The sequence below is a fragment of the Uranotaenia lowii genome, chromosome 1 (genome assembly GCF_029784155.1).
Source record: "Uranotaenia lowii strain MFRU-FL chromosome 1, ASM2978415v1, whole genome shotgun sequence".
NCBI lineage: Eukaryota > Metazoa > Arthropoda > Insecta > Diptera > Culicidae > Uranotaenia > Uranotaenia lowii.
Genome location: NC_073691.1, coordinates 7969668 through 7987192, shown reverse-complemented (window position 1 = coordinate 7987192; position 17525 = coordinate 7969668). Strand labels below are relative to the sequence as shown.

General features: G+C 39.5%; 3 protein-coding genes across 17 annotated transcripts in view; 1 reads left to right on the top strand and 2 right to left on the bottom strand.

Annotated features, from left to right (window-relative positions):
- The first annotated feature begins 728 nt into the window (after window positions 1-728).
- On the top strand, window positions 729-7805 carry LOC129757411 (protein shifted). Of its 2 annotated transcripts, none has more exons than XM_055754633.1 (7): window positions 729-961; window positions 4939-5453; window positions 5528-5671; window positions 6788-6988; window positions 7067-7162; window positions 7225-7428; window positions 7514-7805. In XM_055754633.1, the coding sequence occupies exons 2-7, from the start codon at window positions 5039-5041 to the stop codon at window positions 7555-7557; spliced, it is 1104 nt and encodes a 367-aa protein (XP_055610608.1). In that variant the 5' UTR covers window positions 729-961; window positions 4939-5038; the 3' UTR covers window positions 7558-7805. The 2 variants fall into 2 exon arrangements, with proteins under 2 accessions (XP_055610608.1, XP_055610600.1); XM_055754625.1 differs by having other exon boundaries at window positions 730-961; window positions 5528-5710.
- LOC129757422 (5-demethoxyubiquinone hydroxylase, mitochondrial) lies at window positions 7225-9826 on the bottom strand. Its single transcript, XM_055754646.1, has 3 exons — window positions 9718-9826; window positions 9467-9645; window positions 7225-8305 (listed from the first exon to the last, which is right to left on the bottom strand). The coding sequence occupies exons 2-3, from the start codon at window positions 9636-9638 to the stop codon at window positions 7875-7877; spliced, it is 603 nt and encodes a 200-aa protein (XP_055610621.1). The 5' UTR covers window positions 9639-9645; window positions 9718-9826; the 3' UTR covers window positions 7225-7874.
- A 3250-nt stretch (window positions 9827-13076) lies between these two features.
- Window positions 13077-17525, bottom strand: part of LOC129740622 (moesin/ezrin/radixin homolog 1) — a 66163-nt gene continuing 61714 nt past the window's right edge. For 11 of the 14 annotated variants that reach the window (XM_055732343.1, XM_055732341.1, XM_055732344.1 and 8 more), the window contains 4 exons: window positions 17169-17475; window positions 16519-17106; window positions 15977-16192; window positions 13077-15804 (listed from right to left, as the gene is read on the bottom strand). In XM_055732343.1, coding sequence (XP_055588318.1) covers window positions 15640-15804; window positions 15977-16192; window positions 16519-17106; window positions 17169-17475 — 1276 coding nt within the window. In that variant the 3' untranslated portion in view covers window positions 13077-15639. The remainder of the gene's footprint in view (window positions 15805-15976; window positions 16193-16518; window positions 17107-17168; window positions 17476-17525) is intronic. The other 3 variants (XM_055732347.1, XM_055732349.1, XM_055732351.1) reach the window with 1 other exon arrangement.

Below are 17525 nucleotides of genomic sequence, written 5' to 3'. Positions count from 1 at the left end.
TAAGAGTGCGTCACACGTTTTTTATGTGACGGGTCGAATATGGGTCTCATGGCGACGAGCGTGTTAACAACTTTCAAGGGGGAAAAATGCAGCCATTGATCGTAGGATCAGATGCGATGGAACGTCCTCGGCCCGATGAAAAGGTTTATATCCGAGAGTTCTGCTCAAAAGCTGCATCAATCTGCTTATTCGTCAAAAGTCACGTGACGTGACTTGACAAATGCACTCTCGTAGTTCAGGATAGAAAATGTTAGCTCGGATGAGTTGCAATCAGTCTTCCGAGTTCATCTGAACATACATTTATTTCCTGAAGCGTTCCCTGAAGTCAGAACTTTTGGAAGGATCCCGTAACATTTGGTATGGTCACATCAACGAATCTAAACTGAATTGAGAGAATCTTCGACAGTGAATACGAAACTTCACGTTGTCAGTATCGTAAAAATGGAGTGAAATTTTCCAAATATGTCCTTGCCTCAATCTGATCTCCGTCACTACAGCTCGTGGGAATCCAAGAAAAAGTTTCTCTGTTTTTTATCAAAGCTGAGAGTCTGAGTGCAGGCTGGGATGAGTTTCTCTTCTTTTCTCTTGAACTGAAACTATAATGAGTACAAGAATTTTCTCTCTCACGCACGCCTTTGGTGCTGATCTGCTGATCGTATGGTAAATATATGGACTGATGGACTCCGTGGAGCAATGATAGTTGGCTAAAAGTTCTTCGCATTCAACCGGGCGCGTTTGCAAAGTGTGTTCGCTCCCCGGGATTCAGTTCACTGGTTAACGTCTTGGGAAACGGTCCGTTTTAATTTAACTGTCTAGCGCGCGCTTCGGCCAGGATGAAATATGTTGTCCTGCTTCAAATTCAAGCTGCAATTGCTTGAAGCAAGTTTATAGATTTGTTGCCGGTACCTGTGTCAAGAACGTTTTTTCTACTGGAGCGAATTAAATTTTCCTACAATTTGTGGTGCGTATAAATAAGCTGATCACGAGTGATGGAAGTAACGAATATGTCTCTGATGAAAAACGGCTATAAGGTGTAGAAACAGAACAAAATCTATGTGGAGACACACATCTGCGCTTATAAGTCGTTAGTTTCCAGCCTAGCAAAAAAATGGTCCGATTGTTTGCGCGATCTTCGGTTTTCGAGTGTGCGCACAAGTGCAAAAAATAAGTATAAATGCTTTTGGTTGGAAATAATTTATTAGATGCGTTTTTTTTCGTCCTCTGCACTAAGTTTTTTTTTTAATTCGTTGCTGCCGTGAAGCTAAGAGTCAGAAGTTTCCTGCGCGCGATCACGATCAAGCTGTAACCATATTTATAAAAGAGAAACAGCCGAAACGAATGCGCAGGGATGGGAAAAAGAAACCAGCAGGGAAAAAGGTTTTCCTCCGTGTCCGCAAGTCTGTCGCTGGAGCAGACACATGGGAGATGCGTGACAGGAACGATCGAGGCAAGGCGGCAACAACAGGAGAAAACGGGCGTACGGAATACGTGAAGATGTGCAAAAAGTAAAACGATCAATGACTAGCAGGCGGAGGAACAGGGCTGGCTCTAGGGAGCTCGATACTCGTACGGACCGGTAGAGGGAATACCTAGTGCGGTTCTGTTTATTGTGTACGGACCATGCTGAGGCGGAACAAAGTCTGGCACGGAACGGAAGGTGTCTTGTTGAGTTGATTGTGTACATGAGAAAGCGTGAAAACACAAAACGATCTTTAAACAGATTGAATTGGTCCTTCGAACAGCAGGAAGAATTAAAAAGTTGAGAGGGATGTAAATGATTTTATCCAGCCCTTCCTGGCTACAATTTTGGGTGATAATAAGTGACAGAGTAACAATAACTGTGGCCAATTAACTACTTAAAGAGGATTAACTTCGACTCGGAGGCAGTTAAACGCTCAACTCTCATGATCGTCCTCTCACCCACACTGCCGATCGCATATTGAAGGCGAGGAGGATATAAAAATTAAGCAGCGGCCTAACCTATCAGACACCGAAGCACTTGTCTGCTTCGATAAGAAAGGCGTGAGACCGAAAGGGCAATCAAAACGGAGCCTTCAACCGGGCCGATACAATTAGTTAAATAAAACTCTAAAAAGGAAGTGAATAATTAAGATTGATGAACACGTTCTGACTGCCCCATGTTCAGCAAAAGATATTAAAAAGGGAATAAGCGAACGAGACTAGGGTGTAAATTGGGTTACTCCGGTGAATGGACTTATTAACACGCTGCAAAAAAGCGGTTTGATGATTTCAGAATGTCGTAAAAAACGAAGCATATGTGTATCATCTTTAATGTTGATGTGTTGAAGAAACTGAAGGAAAATTCTTATAAAGTTAAAGAAAGAGTGATAGTTTCATATTTTTTGAAAATCGTATCATGGAATTGACAGCTATTCGTCGAAATAGAACATCCGTTAGTTTCTCGAGAATGCTCCTCAAGAACCTCCTCCGCCAAGCTCTTCTTAAGGAATAACACACAAAGTAGCTCTAACGAGCCTTACCAGCGTACGACCTTTTTTGGTTGAGGACCTACACGGAAAAAAATTGAGTGGTCATCCCAAAGACGCTGTCATGATAATTTTACCATTTCAGCGCTATAGTATTTTCAACCACGAAAAGTTTAACATCGATTTTGTGAAAGTGCGCATGAAACAATATTGGAATTACTATGTACCTGGTAATTTTCGATAACTCTCAATGCTTGTTGTCGAAAATACTATGGTCATGATAATTTCATCATAATTTCTATCACAACTACCGTCCGCATAGTAATTTTGACATTGTGGCACCAATTCATATCAACAATATACTACGCACATCGTACTTTTGAGAACAAAACATATTTGACTCAAAAACATAAGTGCGTATGATAATTTTACTATGATAAACATTCTTGTTGTTTACGCTAATTCAGGATCATTAATCATCAAACCCGTTTGTAAAAAAACTAATTTTGAGCTGCTTTATAGTTACATAACTTTGAAAATCATTCCAGAACATCGGGAGAACACACTAACATTGACCGACGTGTGTCGGAAGTGTGAATTTTCATGTTTCAAATAATGTCATAATGCATGCATGCAAATAAACAAACAAACATACATAGTAATTTTACTATTTAAATCAAGCTCCTCACTCCTCCTAATCTTTATCATAACACATACTAGTTTCATCATGAAACAAATTAATTTTACTAGGGACGAAGTAAAACAATGCATCATTTCATTGACAATTTTACTAAAACGCAGTCGAATTTACTATGCGCAGCCAAATTGAGCACATGGTAAAAGAGCTATGCGTAAGGTATTATAAACAACAAAACATATTTGACTCAAAAATATGGTCGCCTGTTGTTCGTTTAAACCACGGATTTAGTAATTTTACTATGCTTTTTTTTGTGTGTACTCTTTGCCTTGTTATCGCCTACTCACATTTCCATATTCAGAACATTTGTAGCAGGCGCACATGATCGCATGCATATGTTTTGCTTGCTTGCGGTTTGTTTTATTGATCGTGAGAAGTTTGCATGCGCAAAGTTTGCTTTTCTTTCGTTTTTTCACTGGTTCATGTCGGCTTATTTGCCTACACCCTCCTCAGCCTCAGCACCACTGTGGGTAGCTCATGATTATTAATATTGTTATTACCACTCCGTCCGTGTCGTGTCGGCACTCGGCCGCTTCAAGAATAAGCCCGCAGCTTGCTTACGCCTCTAAAGAGCCCATTCTTACGTCCGGCAGTTTGTTGTCGATTGGGGGCCCCATTCTATATACGGATCCTCTCATTCATTCTTCTCTCCAAATAGCCGTTGAAAACCGTAATGGGCAATTTTATGTGATCGCGATACGTTTTGAATTGGCTCCCGTTGCCTCATGGTGTAAATTGGTGCGTAGTTGAGGGCTCATCGGGACGGTTGGAGGAGTAATATTATGTAGCACGATTGCTTACAAAAATATTATTGAGAATAGAAATCAACCAGCAACTCAATTATATTCAGGTCGGAACAAATATTTAATTATTCCCCTTCCTCTAAATTTTCCCAGAAACCCCAAAGGGGAGAATAAACATATTTCACCAAAACTTCGATAAATTGTTCGAATATATACCTAATCACTTACAAGAGCTTAAAATGAACTAAAGAAGATGTGAGTTTCATCGCCTTTGATAATCCAGATTATTTTCAAATTTGCGATCTCGGTTTTCCGAATTGGTGCAATGTAGATTGTATGCAGTTTTATTGCATGCAAGCTTCTGTCCAACATCTCCAATTTATTGATGTTTTAAATTTTTTTTATTCCCTTAACATCTAATTTCGATTAAAAATTTTTAAGGTTAAAAAATGACCTAAAATTTTTCAATGTGGAATAATAAAAAATAATGCCAAAAACAAATAAATTGGAATAAATTGCATGGTAGCTTCTATGTAATAAAATTGCATACTATATCATTGCACAAAATCCATAAATCAAGTAATTTGCTATCGAAAAATTCAACAAAATCAAGCATACAAAAGGTGATAAAACTACCATCTTCCACAATTTGATTTTTGCTCTTGTAATCAATCGGATATTTGTATATTTTCCGAAATTTTCATAAAATACTTCAACCCCTTTCGGGTTCCTTGGAAATTTCACAAAAGTCACAAAAGTCTTGGGGGTCACAAAAAAAGAAAGTCATATTTGTTCAGGCCTAATGTTCAACACTCTTTATCAACCCTTCAATGCGCGTCCATCAATGTTCCTGTGAATCAAACTTACGTTAATTGCAACTGGAACATGGAAAGAACCCAACTTGAACCCCTTCTAGATTCAACTTGCGTGTTTCTTCTTCCCGAATAAACTGGCCCGTTTTCAGCGAGAGCAGATCTGCAACAATGTTGCTGAGAGCTCCAGGATGGCAAATTGTTTTTAATTTTATTTTTATCTGCGTTTAAATCGACAGGTTTGGAGCCGCGCTCGAGTTTGCGCAAATAATCAGGAAATAAGCCGTCCTTCTAAACTAACCCGGTCCGAGAAAGAACGAGAGTAAAGCAGAAAGAGAAATGGCAAGACGTGACTTGCTTCGCAATGTGCTCCAATATTCGCTGGTGCTTATGGTGACTAGCATCGTAAGTCACGTTTGTCCCCGGCAGGATTATTTCTACAACTCGCAGGACCCGATGGACGATGATCTGTCGCTGTGGATTAACGAGCAGCAGGTCAAGATACTCAGCGGGGTGCCAATGAAGATCTATGCTATCGATAACGGCCGGGTGTCACCGCATATACGCGATCCGATGTTCAGCCAGTATCTGCCGATCATTCCGTCCGAGGTCAGCTGCGTCAACTTCACCTGGAAGGCCGGAACAAAAAAGTACCACTACAACTTTGACCGACTGGTGTCCGAGGACGAAACGGTCCTCAAGCCACCAACCATCTCGATCAACACCAACGGTCGAGTTCCTAAGAATCCTAAGGGTAAGAGGGCAACTTTACCGCGCGTCATTCAAGAATTCAAAATAAAGGATAGATAATTTTTTTTGTCGGTACAGAGTTCAGTGTGACACTGCCTTGTTCCGGTAACGTTTCCGGCATCGCAATGTTCAGCATTGGACTCCTTATACAAAGCCGTAAGGGCAAACCGGTGCCCGGCACACCACTCCGTATCAAACTCCGTAAGGAATGTGCACATAGAGGTGTGTATGATAGAACTTCTTCTCTAGCATCTTCGCAAGGTAGTGTATGCCGTTTTTACTTATTAATTTGCTCTCCCTTCCTTCACCCTATCTTTCACTTTCCTGTAAACATGCATTTTCTCTTGCATCTTTCCACTCTCACCCTCACGGTTTTGGTGCTCTCCCGTATATCTGCGAGCGAGGTATTCTCTCCGACTTTTCTCTGTTGGTTTTGTGCATCCCCTTTTATGCTCACCTTTTTTCGGGAGCGAGAGAGTCAACACGCGTTTGCTGCCTCAGAAGAGTGAGAGAAATCGAAAACAGCATGGTCCGGTGATTGATAACCACATGTTTGGGCTTGATTGAATGAAATTGGCTGTTAAGCTTAACACGCAACTTCGTTTTCTCGATACATTCTAGGCGCACGCTCCTGTCGGGAACACTCTCGCTTGTTCCCGCTTAAACGGTACCCATTTTTTGTTATCCAATTTTGCGCCACATTGTTACAAGTGGCAAAGTTACTTTTCCTTACTAGCCTAAGTAGAGGTTCGTTCCTGGAATGCATCCATTACCCTTAGAAATCGGGTATCTTAATAGAAAAAAAAAAACATTCCTAACGCTTTTCTTAATGCCGCTTTGTAAACAATTTGAAAGCTTCATAATTTGACGACGCGTTGAAATTAGTTGATGAATCGCTTCAATTCCCAAATTCGAAAAAAAAAATCAACAGCATTTCTCTGTGGCAAAAAAAAACTTACCTTTTGGACCCACAAAATGATCAAAATTTTTTTTGGCTTGTCGAAAATCCAACGAAGGAATGCTGGCCCCCGTAAGCCCAATCAATCCACAAGCGCATGGTACTTTCCGGTACATACTCTTAGATATTGCCAAAAAACACGAAACTAAATATTTTCAAAAGCACAAAACATAAAATGCAGAGCGTTTTGAAGCCACTCAAATTTAAATCTTGTAAAACCGAAAATGCGTCCCTTGAAATCTACGGATCCGGAACTCCGCCGTGGGTCGGAATGCACCGCACCAACAACCATCTCTATCCATCCAAAATAAAACAAATAAAAAAATCAAAACTGAACCTCTGTGAAAACGACCTTAATACACACACAAACAATCGTAAAGGACCGGATCCGGAATGCGACATGAAGTGCGCCAACCGAGGCGTGTGCAACGAGGACAAGATCTGCGTCTGCCCGGAGGGTTACATGGGGCAGTACTGCCAAACGGCACTCTGCTACCCGCAGTGCATGAACGGGGGCAACTGCACGGCACCGGGCAACTGTAGCTGTCCTCCCGGTTACCAGGGCCGTCACTGTGAGGGAGGTGAGTTCATTCGGGTGGATACAGTAGGTAGCATTTTCAAATAAAAACTTGTTGAATTGTTTGTTTTCCCCATCTCAGGTATTTGTGCGGAGAAATGTTTAAATGGAGGAAAATGCATACAGAAGGACAAGTGTGAATGTACCAAGGGTTATTACGGATTGCGGTGCGAGTTTTGTAAGTGTGGTAATTATATTTAAATTTTGTGCGATCAACGGTGATTACTTTTAAATCCACAGCAAAATGCGTAATACCGTGTCTGCATGATGGCAAATGTAAAGGAGTCAACAAGTGCCGCTGCAAACCGGGTTTGAGTGGCGATCATTGCCAGATCGGGCGTCGCCAACGGTCCACCTGCAAAAGACCCTGCAAACATGGCAGCTGTATGCCAGACCATACGTGCCACTGTCATGAGGGATGGTTCGGAAAACTATGCGGCCGACGTATGATTTTTATCGATTCAATTCGATACATTGTCGATGAACACAAACACAATCTAACCAATTACATTGTTGATTCTATTTTTAGGTGAAAAGAAGAAACGCAACGGTTCCAAGCATCCCAAAACCTAAATGGCGAAACTAAAGCTACGCCGTCATACGTTTCCGTGGAATATAAAACAAAACAAGAGAACCTAACAAACTGTAACCCTGCCAGTAGTCGCCACGCCATCCTCCCAACAGCTTTGAGTTTCTCCAGAAATTGTTTATATTAGAAATTTCTTTCCCGTTGCCTTGCTCGCTTCCAGTTGCAGCACACGAGAGGGCAATTGAAACTGCACATGTGTATTTTGTTGTGATAAATAAAAAGGAAATTTATAGTTTCTCTGTACCGTTGACTATGAAGGAAAACCGATATCTACACTTACTTACAACACATATCGAACAAATTACACTCGTTCTGCTATTTTTATCGCCGTCCGGCAGCCGAATTTGATTACATCAGTAAGTGCCTTGTAGAAGGGAGCCTGCTCAGCACCCTCATCCAGGCCTATATCGTGGTGTTCTTGTTCCTCATTCCGGAACCGAGTGATGATTTCCAGCAGCTCGTGGTCCTTGAAGTTTGGATCGTCCATCAGTTTGCGTAGCTGATCGTTATAATGTTCAACGATGACGGACTCCACGGCCACCGTACAGGCCATGGCTGCTTTCTCACCCATCAGTGCTGTACCGGCACCTAGCGCAAATCCTGCCAAGTTCCAGAATGGTAGCAGGGCCGTCGGTCGAGCTCGGTACTTGTTCATGAGCCGCTCAAATTCAGCTTTATGGACCTTCTCCTGCTCCCACATGTGCTGAATTGTTGATCCAACCTTGGTGTGACCTAAGTGAGGAGCACGCATAGTAATTGAATTTTTACTTTGGCACTTAAGCTTATCTAAGGCAAACTATAAGCAGAACCTATTTTTAAAACACAATAGTTTTTTTAATACAAGTAGTTTTCTTAAGTCATTAACTCATAAACTTTTTTGGGGGCGGGTATTTATTTCACTTTTGTGGTGTTAGTAAGAAGGGGGCCGTCATAGTCGCGGCTACTCAACTGTTAGGTTTTAATTCACTTGAGGAAAGGGAAGTGGTTGCTCTCGAGAACAGATTTCCGTCTTGGGTCGGTGGTGGCTTCCTGTAGCGTGGTATCGTTAGCTACCTCAGGTATTGGCATGGTTTGAGCATTTTGACATGAGTCGCGATTTCATTTGCGTAGTTTTTCGGCTCTTGTCACATCACTTTTTTTTTTTTTTTTTTTTTTTTTTTTTTTTCGGGAATTTAACACCACGGTCATTCTTCCCAAAAAGTCACATCACTACCGGCTTGACAAGCATTTGTTTCGTATACAACTAGTTACAAGCAATGTTTGTGTTTGTGGGGATGGATACCATGACATTGATCATGTTGTATGAACGTGTGAACGGTTTGATCGATCGAGGGCTTGGCTACTGAATACCCTTAGGACCCAAAGTAAACTACCAGGTGTTCCAATTCGAGACATCTTGGCAAACTTAGATTTTGAATATTTGTACCTGATTTACAAATTTCTTAAAATGTCTGACTTGGTGGTTTAGTTCTCTTCCCTTCGGAAATTATCTAATGCTCGTTTCGTCTTATTTATAGAACAATCTCTCGCCCGACCGGTTCGATAACACCGGAAAGTAGGCTGGCCAGGCACAATAGTTAAAGAAGTACTATTCTTGTTACCTTGAAGGCGATTGACGAAAGCTAAATTTCGATAAGAAATTCCATTATTCTGATTATGGTAAAAAATTTTTGGAGTAATCAATTATAAATCTCCTCAAAACGTATACTATGGTAAAATGTATTAAATTGCAATTTATACAATATTGTTTTGTTACCCACATCTAATTTTCGTATTTCGTAATTTTATGTAAAAATTTTTTCAAGGGTGTATAATAGGTATATATGAAACACAAAACTTTTGAAAACAATTAAAAACAAAGGCTTTCCCAACCAACATCGTAGTTCGACTTACCCAGCACGGCCATCTGGCCCTTGTAGATCTGGTTGGCCCCCAATTCGCCGGCATGATCGACCCGAATGATCCGGTCGATGGTTTCGTTGCAGCGATCCTTGTTCGAGACACAACACCGGTGCCAGGCCGAACAGTGAATAGTTCGCGATAAAACAGGCGTTGATCGAAGCATTTTGAGGCTGTGAACGTGCGAAATGATAACCAAATCTTTTTGGAAACATTAAACTTTGGGTCAATGTCGGAATACTTACATAAAACTATTTAATTTCTAATTTTAAATGCGGAATACAGTGATAAACAGTGCAAAAATTGTGATCAATAAACAAAAACATGCGAAACGGCTCACATCGCTGAAAAGGCTTTTTGATAGGTACACTGTAAATTTTTATTACTCGTTTCACTTTTATTTTTAAACAGATCAATTTTTTTTCCAGGATTTTCATCCCTTAGGGCATCTGTATTCATGGTCTATTCTTGGGTATAATTTATACAACAATTGAACCAAAGAAATTAGATCCGATCCAATGAAAAAACTGACAACTGCACTCGTGTTCCATTAACTGTCAAACGGTTTAGAACTGCGTCAAATTGGATCCAAATCTCATCAGTTTTGGGTCAATCCTTATACCAGCTCTAAAGAAAGTTGAGTTGAAACTGGTATAATGGATCACCTATGCGGTTGCTCGGGTCGGAATTTGGGTCTAAACCGGCTGTTTGGACCACGGACACAGGTGCTCTTATACAGATCAATTTTGTTTTATTGCTTTAAGAGGACCTATATTCGTGGTCTATTCTTGGATCTAATTTATACAAGAATTGGACCAAAGAAATCGGATCGAATCTAGTGAAAAAACAAGCAACCCCACTCGTGTTCCATTAACTGTCAAACGGTTTAGAACTGCGTCAAATTGGATCCAAATCTCATCATAGTTTTGTATCAATCCTTATACCAGCTCTAAAAAAAAATTAGTTGAAACTTGTATGATAGATCATCAATGCGGTTGCTCGGGTCGGAATTTGGGTCTAAACCGGCTGTTTGGAACACGGATACAGGTGCTCGGCATTAAATCAACAATTCACGGGGTGTTTGTAAATTGATTTTTTCTATCGAACTGATTTTTTCTATCGATACCGGCGTTCGTAAATTAAACAAAGTGTATGCAAAAGCATTGGATGGTAATTTGACATCTACCGAAAAAACCGATGCATCAAAAATCAATTTACGAACACGCCGTTATTATCTTATTGTAGATAAAAGAAAAGATAGGAATTTATACAATAAAATAGTTACTCAAATTTAGTTAAAAAATTCCGTTTCTTTTAAAAAGTCTAATACCTACCTGTTCCAGCGTATACCAATACGTGGTTTTGTGAATCACTACCCAAATAGGATTTCACCCATCTCACCGTGAAAAAAACCACGAATTCCGTATTCACTGACCATTAATATTATCGTCCTCGATACCGAGAATGCACATTGAAATTCATATTTTTTGACCATACATTTCATAGTATTGACGAAAATAACCATGAAAAAGGGGTATTGTTATGCACCGTTTCAATGAAAAAATGGCGATTTTCCATACATTGGAAAGCTGAAAAAGTTCGTGGTTCTTCCAGTTTTTCACAATATAACAAATTATAATTTATCTTCAGTAGCTTTTTCATTTGCCAGGACGTTTCGCACACCGTTCGGTCTTGTTTGATAAATCGTTTGCTACATGCTGACTCGTAGATTGGACATTCCGCTATTGAGAATGTGCTCGATTGTTAGATAAGTTCCTGATCCACAATTATCTCACTCGGATTGTTGATTTGGTCCTTCGCTTGTATATTGACAGTGGGCTATTCTTGTATGACCAACACGTATTCGCAAATGTAATTTTCTAAATACCCCCTTTAGTCAAATTTAATATAATATTGAGAGAAACCATAAGATTCGAAATTGTTAAATTCTCAGATAAAAAACATTAAATTTTAAAGGTAGCTGCTGGTTGTGACGTCAAGAATTCAACCATTCATATTTAGATCACTGTTTATCCAGATTTTTTTTTTGTATTTTACGTAATGGACCTTAGCATTTACCTTAGCTTTACTAAAAAAAGGTCTGTAAACTTGGTGGCGTTACGCTGGGATCTAATATTCATTTGTTCGAAATAGCTATGGGTGGATTCACTAAGGCAAAATTCCCTCTTGTGTTTGATGAATCGACCAATGAGGAACCGAGTTACTCTTATGAAACAGATGAAACCCCACACCACCCATCCGATGATAAAGAATGAAAAAGCACTTTTATTACAAAACTTTTTTTTATTTATTTTTACTTAAATCAAGCAGGTAAATTTTTATAAAATCCACTACTTGACACCTTATTAAGCTTTGCTTTGAAAATTCCACAATTTGATAAGAGTTTTGTTTACAATTTATGTATCCTTGATCAATAGTATTCCTATACAACTCCTGTTTTAACTTCGTTTTTTAAATGGTTTGTTGAATAAAAAGAAAGTGGATTTCATTTTGGGCAATTTTGTAACATTTCGTCGTTTGTTTGATATAAAAATTTGGTCCTACGCCGTTTGGCCTAAAGTCTTTTGGCATAATGCCGTTTGGCATAAAAGTCGTTTGGCATAAAGTCGTTTGGCATAATGGCCGTTTGGCATAATGGACGTTTGGCATAATGGTCATTTGGCATAATGTCCGTTTGGCATAATGGCCGTTTGGCATAAAAATATAAAAATTTATAAGGCAACATAAAATGTTGCTAAACATTTAAATACATAAGTTTTTTTTTCAATTTACCGATTTTCTAGGTTTAATCAAATCCCTAGGAAGGCCCCGTGTTTCTAGGTTTACCCAAAGCTAGGGACAATCCCCTGGCCCGGTCCGCAACGCGAAGCGTAAGGACCATACTTCATTTTAGTTCGAACGCGAAGCGTGAGGAGGCTTCCTCGAAATTTTGATCCATCTTTTTAGGGCGGCCACGTATTTCTAGGTTTATTCAAAGCCCTAGGAAAGCCCCGTGTTTCTAGGCTTACCCAAAGCTAGGGACAATCCCCTAGCCCGGTCCGCAACGCGAAGCGTAAGGACCATACTTCATTTTAGTTCGAACGCGAAGCGTGAGGAGGCTTCCTCGAAATTTTGATCCATCATTTTAGGACGGCCACGTCTTTCTAGGTTTATTCAAAGCCCTAGGAAGGTCCCGTGTTCCTAGATTTACCCAAAGCTAGGGACAATCCCCTAGCCCGGTCCGCAACGCGAAGCCTAAGGACCATACTTCATTTTAGTTCGAACGCGAAGCGTGAGGAGGCTTCCTCGAAATTTTGATCCATTATTTTAGAACGGCCATGTCTTTCTAGGTTTATTCAAAGCCCTAGGAAGGCCCCGTGTTTCTAGGTTTACCCAAAGCTAGGGACAATTATTTTAGTTCGAACGCGAAGCGTGAGTAGGCTTCCTCCAAATTTTTATCCATCATTTTATGCCAAACGGCCATTATGCCAAACGGCCATTATGCCAAATGACCATTATGCCAAACGGCCATTATGCCAAACGGCCATTATGCCAAACGACTTTATGCCAAACGACTTTTATGCCAAACGGCGTTATGCCAAACGGCTTTATGCCAAATGACTTTATGCCAATCGGTATACAATCTAAAAATTTGACCTTAGGCTGGGATGTAAGTCTTCGTTGTGTATCTTTTTAAAGTCCTTTCTCCATTGATTGGTTGAGGACCAAAGCACTTGTGATATTTCACTTGATCATCAAAATTTGAAAAAAAAATAAATATGAATACATAAATTAAAAAACATACTACAAAAACAAGGTATTTCGAAGAAACTGAAAAAAATGGAAAGAAAAAGTGATTTTTTTTGTTTAATTACAGTTTATGGCGTGAATTTTAATCAAAGATTTTGGGCGAACAAACGAAATAAAATACACTTTTTATACAGAGGAAACACACACTAATTTGAATTATGTTTTCCAAATATAGCAGAAAAATATTTTAAAGATAACAAAAACAGGGAAACAAAGAATACGGTCATAGGACACATGTTTCGTCTTTCATTTGGGAGAGGATAGTTTAAACTTGAGTGGAAGAATCTGGAAAAATCTTTGAAACCAAAATTCAGCCTATTGTTGTTTGTTAACTTTCATCTTCAACTTGTTGCTTGGTTCGGTATTCTGTGTCTAAATATCGCACTACTACCTACCATTTAAAAGTGTATAATATATAAATTTCTATCGGAAACACACACACAATAATATTATTTTCACTGCTTTTATGTTAACAGAAACATATAAGCGAGCCATACCAGTTGCGTCGTTCATATATTGACCGATCTGTTCTTGAAGAATTTATGCGCTTTTCATACATTCACAGTGTATTTGGCCATAATGTATTAATGTGTGTGTGTATGTATTTCTGTTCCAATTGTATATGTGTGTTTGTGTTATTTTTTAATTAAACGAATTAATTAAAAATAATTTAAACAAAATTATAAAATGGCAGATAGATTTTATATGATCATTTTCCTTTTCCGATTACTCTCTCGCATTCGCACACAAGTGTTGTTTTTTAATGCTTTTGATTTTTTTATATCTTTCAATGATAAGTATATCTTTCTTCCTATAGGTATATTTTATGCCGACGCTCAAAATTACTTTTTCCCTTACTGGTGTTATTATGTAATTGCAAATGTTACCATTTTATAAATATTAAATTTCCTTCGAGGAAATAAAACTTAAAATGAATTTATGATTCACTACTTCATGAATGACAATTTGACAGCTTCATTTCATTCAATTGAGAAAACGTTATTTTGGAAGGAGCTCGTATTATAAATAAGGTATTTTTTCGAATTGAACTGGTTGCGAACATTTAATGTCCTGAGCGCGGAGGAGAGGAGACCAATTCACATACATGTTGGCAATCAATGGTTCCTTCTCGATTGGGGGCGATAATAGTTGATAACTTTTTATTCTCCTTAGCGCTAAGAATGATCAACAATTTTTTTCACTGCAGCTGCTCTGCCTATTTGTAACTAAGCTTAACCGGTGTTTTTGTTCCATTTTTTTTCGATCTTTTCTTTGTTTCGCTAACTTATTATCAAACCGTAAGAGTTATTTTCATTTACCTTAGTAACAAAGTTGTTTTATTTATTTTTAATAAGTATACCTTAATGGAAAAAGAACTCGCTCGCATTCGCACTTCACACCATACGCATATTTATCCGTCATCACCGATTAGTACACTTCTACAAATACCAAAAAGAATACAGATTAGCTTCAAGTTTGGTTAGTACAACTTTTAGTGTTCCCCTTCTAGCTCATATTTGAATTCATTGTTTTTTTTTTTTTTGTGGAGTCATTTAAAGTTCTCCTGGATGACTGCATCTCCTCCAAGTCATTCAAATATCGTTTATTGCCTGGATTGTGGACATGGTTTCTATTATAATAAAAAAAAGCGTTAACAGATTTGTAACAGTTGACTGATAAGATTTTATACTTTTGAATACTTGCTTATTTTTGAATAAAAAATATCGGGGAATGAATTTCCAGTAGGAATAATACTTTGAAATGTTACAGGATATGAATAACATCGAATTTAAAAGGCTATCGATGCTTCCATGGAAAAATAGAACCTATTCAATTAGAGACAATCTAATCATATCATTGTCGTTAAGTGACTTCTGCTTGCGCCAACAATGTTCCGTGTCTCACACTTAGGAAATGATTATCAAGAACGTATATGTGTGTATGGAAGTTTTTCAACAGCAGAAACCAAAAGGCCACAGAAAAATATAAAATACCATATAAAAATAGTATAATTAGTAGCTTGTTTTTTTTTCCTATTTAGCATATCCCGCTTTGTGTCCTAGACCATATGCTGCGCCTTTTCCACTTGTTATTCTACCGAAACTAATCCTACTACTGCTGTTATAAACAATATATAACCGGTTATTCTTACTTAACTGATGCACTTTACTCCTGCCGCGGTAGTTGCATTCAGTTCTTGTATAACTGACATTGTTGCGCCACTCGATAACTTCTCTCTCAACAACTTTTCAAGAACAACAAAAAACAACGCCGCCGAAACGCTACTTATCATCATCACTGATAAAGCACTAGTAGTAATAATAGCAGTTGTAAAAGTACAACCAATTAGAGTCCTATTACATATTTTCGAACTGATCGACGCGGCGTTTGGTGTTGCCTTTGCGAATTTCGCGAAGGGTCTTGTACTTATCACGACCCTGACGGACGTTTTCCCGGTGAATCTTGTCGTTGACCGTCTCCATGGTGTCATCCCGGGACAGGGCGAGGTCTTGCTTCAGGGCCTGCGTAGTAGAAGGGTATCGTTAGAAATGAAACATTATGCCTAACTTAAATCGTCTAAAATATTCGATCTTGCGTTATAACGCGTTGATTTTAATGTATAAATGCTTGCACAATGATTTGTGGAAAACAACGAATAGAAGTTAACAACAAACAATAGAAAAGCGTATTCACCTTCAGCTGGTCGTGCAGGCGTTCGTTTCTCTCGGCTAGAGTGCGTCTTTCTTCGACCGGATCCTTGATGTGCTCGTCTGTGCTGAGGTCCTTGGAGAAATTCTTCTCACCGTTCTCACCGTTGGTCAGCTCTTCCTCATTATCCTCTTCATCCTCTTCTACGTGATGGTGGCTAGGGGTGGTCGTCGCTGCTATCAGTGCTGCGGCCGCTTCGTTCTTGAATGGTGACAAATGTGAGTAAGTATTTAGAAGTGACATGATCGAGAATTTTTCGATATAATGTGATTGAAAATGTTAAAAAATGAGTCTAAGTGATGTGAGTGGTCCGAATTGTTCCTGTACACAATAAAAAAAGAAAAAATTTCGTCGCTGGATCCGATGGTTCCGATGTAAGTAAGGCCAGATTCGTAGTAGATTCGAGAGCAGTTCACAGAAGTAGAGATAGTAGGGTGCTTCGACTGTACAAGTCGTAATATTTTTCGGTGCTCGTTGTGCTCTGCTAGTTGCTTCGGGAACGAAAAAACAAACAAATTCATACATACTTTTTTGATTTTTACCTCTTTCCGTTTGGCCTCTTCGACCTCTTCTTGCAGGCGCTTAGTTTCGTAATCCTTGGCGGACACTTCGTCTTGGATCTTCTGCACCTCTTCCTGTTTGAGACGAATCTCTTCCTCGAGTTTCTGACGTTCGGCGGCTTCCAAGTTCTTGGTTTCCTCCAATCGCTTGATCATGACTGTCAGCTCGTTTTGACGCGCTTCCAGCTCATCCTTGATAGCCTGCATCTGCTTCAGCTGCTCTTCAAGACGACGAATCATATCCCGGGCCTCGAGAATATCTGCCTGTGAACGTTGCATATCCTCCTGCATTTTGGTTAGTTTTTCCTCGTATTCCTGTTGTTTCTTCTCTGCCCGTTCTCGTGCGGCCAAGGCAAGCTGAAGTTTCTCGCGCTCTTGCTGTTTGGCGTTCTTCTCCTCACGTGCCTGCGCCTTCATCTGCTGAACATCGATGGTGTCCGGCTTACGACGGCGCATGTACAGCTCGTGATTGCCCATGCACAAGGCCAGAATTCGTTTATTGATGCGAACGCGCGGGGCGAAGAAAACAAAGTCCGGTGCTTTTTTATCAATTGGCTAAAACGTAGAATGTGTACATTCGATTTAAAGTTTTAGAAGAGAAACATCGAAATACAAACCTTGATTATGAACTTCCGATCGTTGAAGGAAATGTTTCGAATTTCGGACCAGGGGAAACCAATCTTCGGCGTGAGTCGGTCGTCCTTCTCGTAGATGTTGAGGCCGAGGGCGTCCACACCCAACCAGAGCTCTGTTCCTTTCTTGTTACGGATCTCGAAATAGTTTACACCGTACATTTCAAGATCTTGTGCTATTTTGAGGTACTCCATCATGGCATCTTCACGGAGCATGCCACGATGCTCCTGCCACCAGGTGGTGATCGAGTTTTCCCACTCGTCCTTCGACATCTTATGCTGATCGATGACACTGAGGAGTTGGACAAAAAAAAATTTGTATCATTTTCAAATTTCTGTTTA

Coding starts and splice junctions, on each gene's coding strand:
- LOC129757411 (XM_055754625.1), top strand. CDS start 5,039: ATGGCAAGACGTGACTTGCTTCGCAATGTGCTCCAATATTCGCTGGTG. Junction 6,989..7,066: donor GGGCCGTCACTGTGAGGGAG/GTGAGTTCATTC, acceptor TCCCCATCTCAG/GTATTTGTGCGGAGAAATGT. Junction 7,429..7,513: donor CGGAAAACTATGCGGCCGAC/GTATGATTTTTA, acceptor TTCTATTTTTAG/GTGAAAAGAAGAAACGCAAC.
- LOC129757422 (XM_055754646.1), bottom strand. CDS start 9,638: ATGCTTCGATCAACGCCTGTTTTATCGCGAACTATTCACTGTTCGGCC. Junction 8,306..9,466: donor GGGCCAGATGGCCGTGCTGG/GTAAGTCGAACT, acceptor CTCCTCACTTAG/GTCACACCAAGGTTGGATCA.